Raw genomic sequence first — 12734 nt, 5'->3', positions numbered from 1 at the left:
TTTTGTAAAAAAAAATATACAGTAAATGTCTTCACCGCCGCTGTTAACGTGTCCATGCTGATTAAAAAAAAATATTAATCTCTTTCAGAAAAAGAAATACTGACCCCAAACCTAAGGTAAAACATCTGTCAGTGTTGAGTCGATTGATCATTATTCCAGCAGTCTCATCATATTCTACACTGTTTAATCAGCAAGTGTGTCAAAGTCTGAGCTGGTAGAAGGGTGTGGGGGTGATAGTCATGCTCGGGTTATGACTCCTCGCAGCTGCTATTTCTAAGGCGCTATAAAAAAAAGGGCCATAACCTTTGCAAGGCAGCTGCTCTTGAAGTCACGGGGTCTATTCTAAACTAAACTTAGATCGATAGAAATGTGAAAGTGCAATCGTAGTAGCGTTGGCCCGTGCCTGAAGGCCCCAAATCAGGTTTGCTTACACCGTTCGGCTTTAAGAAAGACTTCTTTTTTCTGTCTTATGAGGGCTCAAATGTGCAGGCCATATGTTTTGCCACGCAGAAGGAACTTTAATCAAATTGAAACGATTGCTTTTGCGTGAATGTTAAGCCCAGTTTCTTCTGATGCGTTTTGCAGAATCAGAAGTTGAACCTGTTTTCGAAGGCGGCCTGGTGAAAAGATCATTTTTGCGGTAAAAAAAAAAAAACTTTTAAGTTGCAAATAAGACGACGATTATTGGAATATGTTTTAAAGAAAATACCATTTTAGTTTTTCTACTTTAATGTTTTAATAGTCGCAAATTTACTAAGAACTGCTGAGTAAAAATTGCTATTAGACTTATCTTTTTTTCAATTCACTGCATGAGCGCTGAATATGAAAACTGAAATTTAAATAGTTATTAGTTTCTGTGGGATCATGTGACGCTGAAAACTGCAGAAAGGGCTGATGAAAATGTCAACTTTGCTGCCACGAAAAGTATATTTTACTATGTATTCAAATGAAAATGTATATTTTAAATTGTAATATAAATTTTTAGAAAAATATTTTATCAAATAAATGCGGTCTTGATGATTCATGGGCAAAAAAAAAGCTACATTCTTACTGAAATCAAACTTTTGGATGACTGTGTGTGTGTGTGTGTGTGTGTGTGTGTGTGCGCCATGTGTATAGTTAAATGCTTCTGTTGTAAAATATATTTAACCATGCTGGAATGTGTTGAGAGTACTACTCTTATTTTTAGCTGAAATTAAGCAAAATATTAAATAAACAGGTAAATATGCGACGAGGACTATGCAGAGCGTTATGATTGACGGTCATATTTAAATGTGTGCCTGCTTTTTAAGTCCAGAAAACCCACAGAAAATACAGTTCCTTTAATCAGTTTTTCTGAAATTATTAAACGCTCAGACAATACATTAAAGAACACAGTTAGTGTACAGTTAGTTAATGCACTCAAGTATCTTGGCCAAATAAATCAACTGCCTAAAACATATTTAAAAATACAATGACATATATGATAACTTGTCAGGAAGAAGGTATTTTGAAGGTTACCGAGATCAATTCTGTCTAATTTTAACTTACGGGGCTTGTGTTTCGCCCTGACCCATGAATCAATAGTAAAAGTGTCAATTATACAGATGACCAGGGCTTCTTTATTTCACTTCTTCATTTCTTGAATTCACTGACTTAAAGTTACATTGCACCGTTACACCTTTTTTTTTTGTTGTTTGTTTTGCTCACTGTGACGATGACACATCGCATCGAGCGAAAATGACATTGAAGCAATTAAAACGGATGTTGTTGAGAAACTTTAGACGATATGTCGCCGCAGGCTGTTCACATCCACAAATTTCCTCGAACGGGCTAGTTTGAGCTATTGACTTAGAGATGTCACGAAAGCACAATATCTCGCAGGTTGCTTCACGCTGGGTTAAATCCGTAACGTAGTGAATACAAACACGAAAGTTGCACGTTCCCCTATCGCTCATATGCCCCGGGGGGCCAGGCTGCCGGCTCGGTTATGAAGGGAAAAAAAAACAGGATAGTGAGTTGCGGTCCCCTGTGAACGCGACTCACTCGCCGTAGAGATAAGATGTGGGGTTTCCTTGAAACACGGCAGGGTTCCTCGAACAGCCACGGTTAGAAGACCATCCCACTGTAATCTGCAACAGTTTTAGGGTCGATATGATCCAGAGATTTTTATAGCGTGACTCACCGAAGCTATGAGCGCTTCTCATGTACACATGTGTGGTTTTCTAAGAATTTGGGTTTCGAGAACCTTGAAATCTGGCCAAATAAAAAAAATTGGAGGGGGGGGGTTATTATCGGGCAAACCCGGCCTCTGTGTGATTCCCACAACGACAAACTGTTCCCACTTTTTACAGCTTTAGGGCAAACAACACAGGCGAACTACCTGCTGCTGACTGAATTGGCCTTTGCAAAAATTTCCGTACTAATTTAGTAGGTATCGTTAATTCGGTCAATCCACCATAAAATAACATGGATCTCATTTAGACGGTGTCTGATTGCCGATCGCAATGACTATAGCTTTCCTGTATAGCAGCAACAGCTAGTAACCAGTCACCGTGGTAAAAGGATCAAAACTTATTGATTGATGTTTAGCAGTCTGTGCGCATTAAATGTAATTCCGATTCTGTTTATAAATGTGTTTTTAGTTCTAGTTCAGCACTTGGTAGAGTGGTTCCAAATCGATGGAAAATCCTCAGCAGTGCCTCATGTGTGTTTGTAATTTTCCAGACAGGAACAACAGCATCTCCTGTGGTCAGAGGGAGGTTTATGTATTTTGTAATGCAAAAAAGCGATGCACGCGCTTGATGACTAAAAGACCTCAGGGCACTTCATAACCTGTGGGTATGTTTACTGCATACCTTATACACCTCCAGCATTCACACGTGCCCCACATCTCTCCCACTTCTACTGCTAGTGTTTCTGGTCTCGAAATAACTGACAAAAAAAAATTAATTAAAAAACATGTTATTTAAATTAAGTTATATTTATATTAGAGTTATATTAGTGTTTTTTTTTAAAGAAATGTTATTACATGTTTATGGATAAATATGTTTGAGAAAAGCAACGTTTAAAAAGCTTTGTATTTATACATAATTGCACATTTTCTTTGCCCTTTTTAATGATCTTTAGCTTCCGTCCCCCAAAATCTTATTGTTTTTTGGGTTTTTTTTTTTTATTTGTTATCTGATTAACCTAAGCCACTTTTTTCATTTATTATTAATGTTGTTGTTGTTATTTTATTTTATTTTTTAAATTAATGTGTGGTTCTCATTGTTAAAAATGTTTCACCTCAAAAGCAAACGAGAAAATCTATTTTAAACATTATTATTTTTTAATTTACTAATATACATAGTCACACATATGTATGTGTGTGTGTATATATATATATATATATATATATATATATATATATATATATATATATATATATATATATATATATATATATGTGTGTGTGTGTGTATGTGTATATATATATGTATATGTGTGTGTATATATATATATATATATATATATATATATATATATATATATATATATATACACACACACACACACATAAATACATGTGACTATATATATATATATATATATATATATATATATATATATATATATATATATATATATATATATATATAGTGTGTATGTGTGTGTATATGGACATTTATTACATGAATATGCATTCAGATATCTTTATGCATATATTGTATATCTGTATGTAAAATAAATATAGCATCTATTTGTTTGGGGATAGTTTTCTTTCGATTTGATCCGGACATATTTCACCTCAAAATCGAAAGAAACACTTATTTTTTATTATTTATTTACTAATAATACACACACGCGCGTATGTTAGAAAACGTATGTATTTATACACCACAGTCTGTTTTACCGGCGTTCATTTATGCCGATTTATGTTTTTTTTTTTTTTCCCCCGCAATGCAATCGGACTGCAATGAACTGCATAGCGCATTCTAGCTGTGGTAAAATCCTCCGCGTCTGGTCTCGCGCGGAGCCGGACCGGTGGTCTAGAATCGCACTTGCTGCGTAGTACGCAGTATACAGTATGTAGTGCGCAGCGTACGTGAGCGTTCCATTCCCTGTTTTCCTTAAGCGGGGCAGAAGGGGGAGGGCTGAGCTCCAAATGACGTTGCCGAGCCCGTTAAAACGCCGAGCGGCTTCACGCGGACGCATCACACAGTCCGTCCGCGCGCGCAGAGCGACAGCAGCAGCAGCCGCAGCTCCCGTAGACATCGACTCGCGTCTCATTTATGCGTTCTGTGCGTTAAATACCGACGAGAACGATGGTCTGAAGAGATTTAGGCGATCAATTCGTGAATGTAATTCCATTACATTCATCTGATCAGCGCGCGTAAAGGGCCGCTTTGGTTTTGCCGTCTCCTCAGTCGCCTTCTCTCTGAGAGATTCAAGTGCCCATGCGATTCTTCAGACTCACCTTTAAGTGTTTCGTGGATTGTTTTTGAAGGTGCTGTTTCAAATCGGTGTCTTTTTCTTTTATGATCTATTATTTCTTTTCCAAACGCGCTTTTTGATAAAAAAAAAAACGAACCAATAATACCGTTGCCAATTTCGCCGAGAGAATCAAACTGCCATCCCTTGTAACCGTTTGACATTGAGGAGAAACGGGAAAATACATTCTTAAAAATTAACACCGCTGGTTTTATTAAGTAAAAGGATAAAGGACCAGATCCTGCGCGCCTGAAGAGGAACAAAAGGGACATTTTGGTGTGAATAAAAGAAACTGACTTCATCCGAGAACAATAAGAGATCAAATATTTATTTTTGACTGCTGATTTAAGCCCTTCTCGAGTCTTTTGAGGAGGTTCGATTGCTTTGTTTACACGAGAGATGGAGAAATCCTCTCTGGACGCAGACTGCTGCGCCCTGAACACGGTCCTGGTGGAGGAGAAGAAGGGCCATCTCATTCCCAATGGAAACGCGCATCAAGGCGTCAATGGGACCCTGAACGGCGGGCCCATATCGGCCGCCACCGGAGCCATGTCGGCGGCGGCGGCGGAGAAGAAGCAGCAGGGCTTCCCCGAGCGAGAGACGTGGACCAGACAGATGGACTTCATCATGTCCTGCGTGGGCTTCGCCGTGGGGCTGGGGAACGTCTGGCGCTTCCCGTACCTGTGCTACAAAAATGGTGGAGGTAAGACGCCTTGACGGCTCTCTGCAGCACATTCAGATCCCTTCAGATGTCCCCCCCTCCCCCGCACTCCCCGTGACGTCACTGCACGGTGGAGGACACCTCCTGTGTCTCAGAACTGACTCATTCATTCATTCATTCATTCATTCATTGCCTTTACCAAGCATATCTTTTGTTGACGGGTGCGTTGTTGTTCATATCATTAACACATAGTTTGGACTCTTAAGAAGCATACAATTTTATATATTTAATGTTCTCAAAAGATCATTATTTGAAGATCATTTCTGTTTAATGCATGTCTGAGTACTGTGTGTGTGTGTGTGTGTATATATATATATATATATATATATATATATATATATATATATATATATGAACATAACATACATATTTTTCCTAAATATAAGCATGCATGTGTATCTGTATATACATACGTATACTCAACATACGCATATATTATGTGAAAACAGCTGTTATTTTTGCTGCTATCAATTGTTTGACAGCACTAATATAAGTAGCATTCGTTTGAAATTGTCGTGTGTTGCTCAGTCCTTCTGCAGAAATTGCACATGCAAATAATACCTCAAAATAGTTCCTGTTAAATATCCCCATGATGTAATAGGGGCTGTTTTGATGCCATTGATCTGTAACAACGATTAGGTAAAGATAATGTTATTGCGTTAGTGACAAAACAAAGCAACAAATCAAGTGAGAATCATTTCAAACACATTTCAAGCAAAGTCTTGGTTTTAAAGGTGATTAGCTGGTTTTTAATGCTAAAGCAATATATAAACCGTACACAGAATTGCACTTGTACTGAGAAAAGCTTTAGCGTTATTAATCAGACGCCACTGAGTTTCATCTTTTTGTTTTCTAATAAAATGATGTGCAAGTATCAATTAAGTATAAACAAGTGGCCAATGTGTGATTTATACAGTGAGTGAATTAAACTCTATTTAAATAGGCATTAACGACCTGTTAAACACCATACATTTGTTAATAATGTCCCGTGACATTGTTTATGGACATTAGAAGTGCATATTGTACGTGCAGGATCACAGGTTTGTAAGATGATCCAGTTCTTTGGGGTTTTTTTTTCCAGGGGGGGTGTGTCTTAAATCAGCACTCGTCTGCTTCTTTACACTGACATTGTACATTGCCCTTTGTGCACTTGTGTTTCAGAGAATCAAATGCAGCTAATAATTGATAACGAAGGAGAAATGACTCCATATAGAATACGCGAAAGCCTAGTTCGAGCCTCATTGCGCTGAATGCAATGCGAGAAAGCGCACAAGGTCACATTTCCACTCAACCATTAGAGGTCACACATGCCCTCACAAAAATAGCTTTATTGGAAAATTCAATGCTTTTGAAGAAAGGAAAGTTTGTAAAAAATGAAACAAATATAATCACATGCAAATAATACTAATGAGTGCAGTTATTTTAGCTTTGCCTATTTTAAGTTTAATGTGCCTGAAATGCTGTCTTTAGTAGTCATCTCATTAGGTTTTGGGACAATGACGTTGTCTTGTGACGGATACGCGTGGCATTAGTAGTCAGAATGCATCTTTCATCATCAATTGATTCTCTCTCTTTTGCTCTATGAGTCATCTTCTGGTGGCTATAGAATGAGAAGTCTGCGTAACACTTTAGGACCCCGTTAGAAAGGGGGCCATTGTGTTTGCCTGAATGACGAAGTCGTCTCCCCGTGTCCCCGGCGCCCTGGATGATGTCCAGCACTCGGTGAATGAATGGCCATATACGTTATCAGCAGAGAAGTGTGCTAGTGTGATTTATTTATTTATCTATTTTTTGTCTTGATGAATGGCGACGCGATAGAATGTATGTTATATAAAACGTGAAATAGTTGATGATTATCCAGACTGCATTAGAGTAGAGCACACATGTGGAATTCGCTTTATATAATTATTTATGTAATAGCAGAATCGTCTCTAGATCTTCCACCGCCAGCCAAAAGCTTGGAATAATTAAGATTTCTTAAAGTCTCGTCCGCTTGCCAAGATTGCATTTATTTGATCACAAATTAGCGAAAACCGTTATATTGTAAGTATGATTTTAGAAATGAAAGAATATAAATTTAAATATTTAATAATATATAATTAGGTAATATATACATATACATAAATGCATATACTATGCATAAATATCATTTTAAATAATAGAACATTTTTAAATAATAGGAAATTTTAATTTAATTTTTTTTTTTTATCTTAATAATCGTGCAGTGTATCACAGGTTTCACAACACCTTAAGCAGCAAATCAAACGATGATTAAAAAAGGTTAAAAGAGGTATTAAATTCAGCTTTCATATTACATTTGAAAAAAATGTTCAAATCGAAAACTCTTCTATTTAAATTGTAATAAAATTTCACAATATTACCGTATTTTTAATCGAATAAACGCAGCCTCGTGGGCGCAATAGTCTTTTTTCAAAAACAATAATTCGCCAACAATTATCCCACTTTTTGGACGTCTCCCACTGTCTTTGGGAAACTTCCAATATTGTTTTCCCGCCTTATTCAGTTATAGACTAAAAAAACATCTTGCCAAGATGTATAAAGTTACGCTGAATGTGTGAACCGTAACCGCGATCGTGATGACCCTCCAAAAGCAGGGTTTGTCTTTTGAGGGAAATGTCAAGACTTGATCAATGTTGTGTTAGCACTTGGGTTGCGATTCCTTTCTGTCTTGACGGATAACTTGATTACGTTCTCCTCTGGTTATTTAGATAGAGAAGATGTCGGTGTGTTTTGGATCTAAAGTCTCAACCACCCGTGGTAAAGGGGAAAGGTCGTGGAAACCGACCGCTGGGAACATTTCACGAAGACCATCGGTTCCCCCCCGAAAACAATAAGCGATTCAAATAAGATGTGCCAGCACAAGAAAGATGAGATGCAATGAGTGTCCATTGAGAACTGACTGACTCTCGGAGCTCTTCTTGCTCAAATAGTTACTTTACCCCCAACAAGCAGCTCTAAGGTAACAGAACCGCAGCAGGTCGCCAAACTCGACGTGGCGTCTTTGTGTGCGATACTGATAGGCTCCCGAAATGTTTCGCCCAAATCAAGTCAGGCCTGTCAGAGACCAAAAGGGTCCTGCTGGCCGAAGGAGAGTAAATATGGTTCCTGTCACACATTCTTGACTTTTACGACGTTCACAGGTCGAGTCTGTGAGATACTTGTGATATTTGCTTCCCGCATTCTTAGAAGACAACTTTAGCCAGGCCAAATTTAAACCCGTGGAATCTTTTGGTCGTGTACAGGTGGGTTTTGTCTTAAAAGGAGCAGTTAACCTAAAAATAATGAAACTATTTACTCGCGCTCATGTCTTTAAAAACCTGTCTCACTGGAAGGACAATAGCTATGAAAGTAAAAGCTTTTTCAAAAATATTAATATAATATTTTATATAATATAAATTTATAAAATATCAAAAAAATTTTTAAGTTTTTTTAATATTAGTATACTATTACAGTGTTAATTATTTTGAATCAGCCTTTATTTTAAAATGTCTTTTCCCTTTTGAAACCACATTTTAGTTACTTTATTATGTGTTTTTGTTCATTTGTTTTATTTCTATTTAGCTTTCATTTATTTTTATTTCCATTTCAGTTTTATGAGTAGTAGTACTTAAATTTAAGATAGTTGCCAAGGCAACATTTCCATTTTTTAAATCGCTTTTAAAGTTCGTTTTCTATCTAGTGCTTTCATTTCAGCTAAAAATGATTTTTAATAGTTTTAGCTCACAAAAACACAAAGTAGTGACAGGGTCACTAAATGGGGCGTTTCTATTGCCGTGTGACCTGTTTATTTAATATATCGCACGTAATTGCTAAAGGAGGATGTTTCTCTGCATTCCTCTCACTCGAGTTGTTTGTATCTGGAGACTTTGCAGTTTTGATGCAATGTTTCTAATTTGTTCCTAGCCAAACCACTCGTGAATCGCGAGCTAATGGATTTCCTATAGACCTCACAAGAGATTTCTCCACACCTGTAGATTTGCTAATTTCCCTAATACCCCTTAGAGAACTCAGATTCTATTAAAACAGTCTAAAGTTCTTAATGTGAACCAATTAAAGTTAAGAGACCCCCGTTGTGTTAATCTGTGGCACTCGCTTTGGTAACAATCACTGAAACTATTCCTCATATTTAAGCCTGGAGATTTGAACTAACCCCTAAACCTAGGCTTAAACTTCAGCATGTACTATTTCTTACTCTTCGCGAATTCAGAGCACGTGACACTCTGCCGTTATTGTAAGACTTCACGGTCGCATTATCCGTTTCCTTATACAGCTCTGCGTTCAGTTTAGTGCTATCTGAGGTCACAGATCTTTCATTGAGTTGCTGGGATTGACGCTAACACATATACAGTATGCACTGTGAGACGCAGAAACGCTCCAGACTTTCTGTTGCCAGGTTACTGGCTGTTTTTGCAGCATTCTGTAGCGGTGCATCAGAGTTAAGAGAGGCCAAGCTGAACAGAATGGTGGCCACATAGTCACTAGATTTATGATCTCTGCAGTAAAGCCCTCTACCTGTCCTTGAGTGCTGGATCTGCAGTACAGTATCACAGCTGTGCTGAAATCTCATCATGCTCGAGTATTAGCACTGTCACACTTTTAATAACAATCTGCTATTGTTATTGTGATTCAGCACTTGAACAAAGCAGACTGAAGAATAATATATATATATATATATATATATATATATATATATATATATATATATATATATATATATATATATATATATATATATATATATATATATATATATATATATATATATATATATATATATTTTTTTTTTTTTAATGTAATAATAAAAAAATATATAGCTAATATAGAAAGCCCCATATGAGTTAATTCTAAGTATATATTATGTTAAAAATGATCTTTTCCCTATATTTATATGTGGGGAATTTTATTTAAATATATATATATATATATATATAATTATTTATTTATATTTAAAAATATAAAAAGTAAAACCAAGTAAAAATATATATTATAAATGATTTTGTTTATATTTCATTTTAGTTTGCAAATCTTTTTATCCAATAAAACTACTCACGATGCACGTCAATATCGTCAGACTTTGACTACATTTAATTTCCACCATTAAAAAGCCTACAAAATGGATTAGTTTAAAATTTCCCTATTCCATTTTAAAATGAGCCCCGTTTAATGTGTCTGGTTGTCAATGGGAAGGCATGAGAAGGCCAGTGATGCCAGCACAGCAGGACATGTTGGCATCTTGCCTGACTGACATCAGTTCCTCGCTCCACGTGGACGGGCGATTAAGAAGAGCGTCTGTTAATCTTTTAATCCCCTTTTTCTGACTGGGGCCTAACTGTGGCTGCTTCAGGATTCATCTATTATATGTTCATATTCTCTGTAAGTTTATCTTTGTGTCATTTGTACAGTAATTGTTGCTTTGGAAGACTAATAGTCTGCTAGACTGAAATAAAAAAACAGCGGTAGTGAAAATTTTTTGTAAAGAAGTAGAAAAACCGAGACTAAAACTTACAGAACGTAAGTGTGGACATGATTAATACCTCAAAACGTGCAAAACATTTCATGTTTTCCCTAACAAGCCACACCTCGCTTGTTTTCAGTTTCCTGATTCACATGCCATGCTTCATGAAAAAAAAGAATAACATTAGATTAAATGATCAGATCTATAAATATGTACGGATTAGAGTTCACAGAAATGTTATGAAATGAATAACATTTTAAAAAATGAATAAAAATAAGTCAGTAGTCTATTTACTTTGTCCAAACGTGACTTCTGAATATGTTATTTAAAAAAAAAAAACTTTTCATATCTGTAGAGTGCATGCAGTCCTAACTAGTGCAGAAAATACTGATGCTGGAGACAAGTTAATTTTCACCTAGTAATGCATGAAAACAATGTCATTGGCTTCTGAACAGACCGAGCCATATGTGTTGACAGAGCATCCATATCCATCTGTTGTGTAAGGGGGAGGTGTGGGAATCTGTATTTATAGCCTCCCCTCGTCACCCGAGAACAAAGTCAGTTCTGCCTGTGTTTTAACTGAAAGCATTTTTTGTTTGTGCTTTAGAGGATAACGCGAAGCGCTCAGCTGGGATTCACGCTGCACTTTCGTCAAACTGAGTTCAGGAGATCGGTTTTTAGCCCATCCAGAATAGAAAGCTTAGCATATTCTCACCACACCTGAGGTGGCTGTCTAGTGGCCAGCTGGAAAATGTTAATGGGATAACGCGCAGTCATTATCACAAAATAAACTCATGTTATGCAGAATTATGTGGCTACTTGGCAAATAAATAAATGGACATGAATAGCTACTATGAGGCTAAAGACTAAACAGCACAGTTGGAAACATAAGTAGGCAGTCACATGTATAGCGTTGCTATGGGCAACAGTCGTTATACAGAAATATATCTGGATATTGTTATTTTTATGGTATAAGTATTGCCAAGAGCTGCTAGCGTTCACGTTATGATCAATGCATCATAAAACGCATTTTATTGATATGCATTGCTCGAATTTGTTTGTTGTTTAACTGAGCGCACAGCTTTTTCCCCTCACGTTTAACGTATTATTCATCACATAATCCTAAAACGCAAATCTCTGTATTATGGATTCCGCAAATATTAAGCAGCACGACTGTTTTTAACACTGATAATAATTTCTCGCGCGGCATATCAGAAAGACTTCTGAAGGATCACGTGACTCCGAAGACCGCAGTGACGATGCTTTGCGTCAATTACGTTTTAACGTAAAATAAACCAATGTTATTGGTTTTTCTTACTGCGTTTTTAATCAAAGAAAGGCAGCATTGGTGAGCAGAAGAGACTCTTTCTAAGCCCAGGTAGAAATGGTTGTTCTAGTTCACGCTTAAAATGGCATTTTCCGGATGAAAACGCTAACGTGTTGGTATTGCATTTCTGCGGAGATGTAAATCGCAACATCTGTCCTTTTTTTACTTCTCGAAGTAGACACCGTTAGCAATGAAGCACCAGTTCTTACGCCCTGGAAGAGAAAGACTTTTCTGAAAGTCTATAATGAGCACCCGCTGATACAGAGTCAAGTGCTCCACGCTTACGACGTCAGCCACTGCAGTACGCGCGAGACCGTGTGTGTGTGTGTGTGTGTGTGTGTGTGTGTGTGTGTGTGTGTGTGTGTGTGTGTGTGTGTGTGTGTGTGTGTGTGAGTCACGCTTGTTCTCGCATTGACCCGCAGTCACATTCTCATGCATCATCCGCTCGCGGGGCATTGCTGTGGCATCCTTTTTGGTTCGCAAATCAGCCCGACACGAGCCCACAGACGCATATTTTCAGAGCAATAGCCTCACGGTTTAGTATCTGCGTGTGTTTGCCGGTCAGTGCAGCACATTGTGTTCGCCGCTTCCTTCTGTAGGCAGCTCACCAAAAGGCTCCTTTCTGAGTCACGAGTCCAACAAAAGCTGTTGTTTTCTGAATGGACACCGGGCAGCGCTCCCAAACAAACCGCTCGATTCATATCAACGTTTCTAAATTGGCAGCGGGGGTTGTCTCGGTCGCGTTTTCTCAGACCGTG

General features: G+C 37.4%; 1 protein-coding gene across 3 annotated transcripts in view; it reads left to right on the top strand.

Annotated features, from left to right (window-relative positions):
- Positions 1-4168: 4168 nt before the first annotated feature.
- slc6a8 (solute carrier family 6 member 8) overlaps positions 4169-12734 on the top strand; it is a 33076-nt gene continuing 24510 nt past the window's right edge. For 2 of the 3 annotated variants that reach the window (XM_043247657.1, XM_043247656.1), the window contains exon 1: positions 4169-5155. In XM_043247657.1, the coding sequence (XP_043103592.1) occupies positions 4852-5155 (304 nt within the window). In that variant the 5' untranslated portion in view covers positions 4169-4851. The remainder of the gene's footprint in view (positions 5156-12734) is intronic. The other variant, XM_043247654.1, reaches the window with a different exon arrangement.

Source organism: Puntigrus tetrazona, chromosome 8 (genome assembly GCF_018831695.1).
Source record: "Puntigrus tetrazona isolate hp1 chromosome 8, ASM1883169v1, whole genome shotgun sequence".
Lineage (NCBI taxonomy): Eukaryota > Metazoa > Chordata > Actinopteri > Cypriniformes > Cyprinidae > Puntigrus > Puntigrus tetrazona.
Note: the sequence above shows the minus strand (reverse complement) of the source record. Positions and strands in the feature narration are given on the sequence as shown.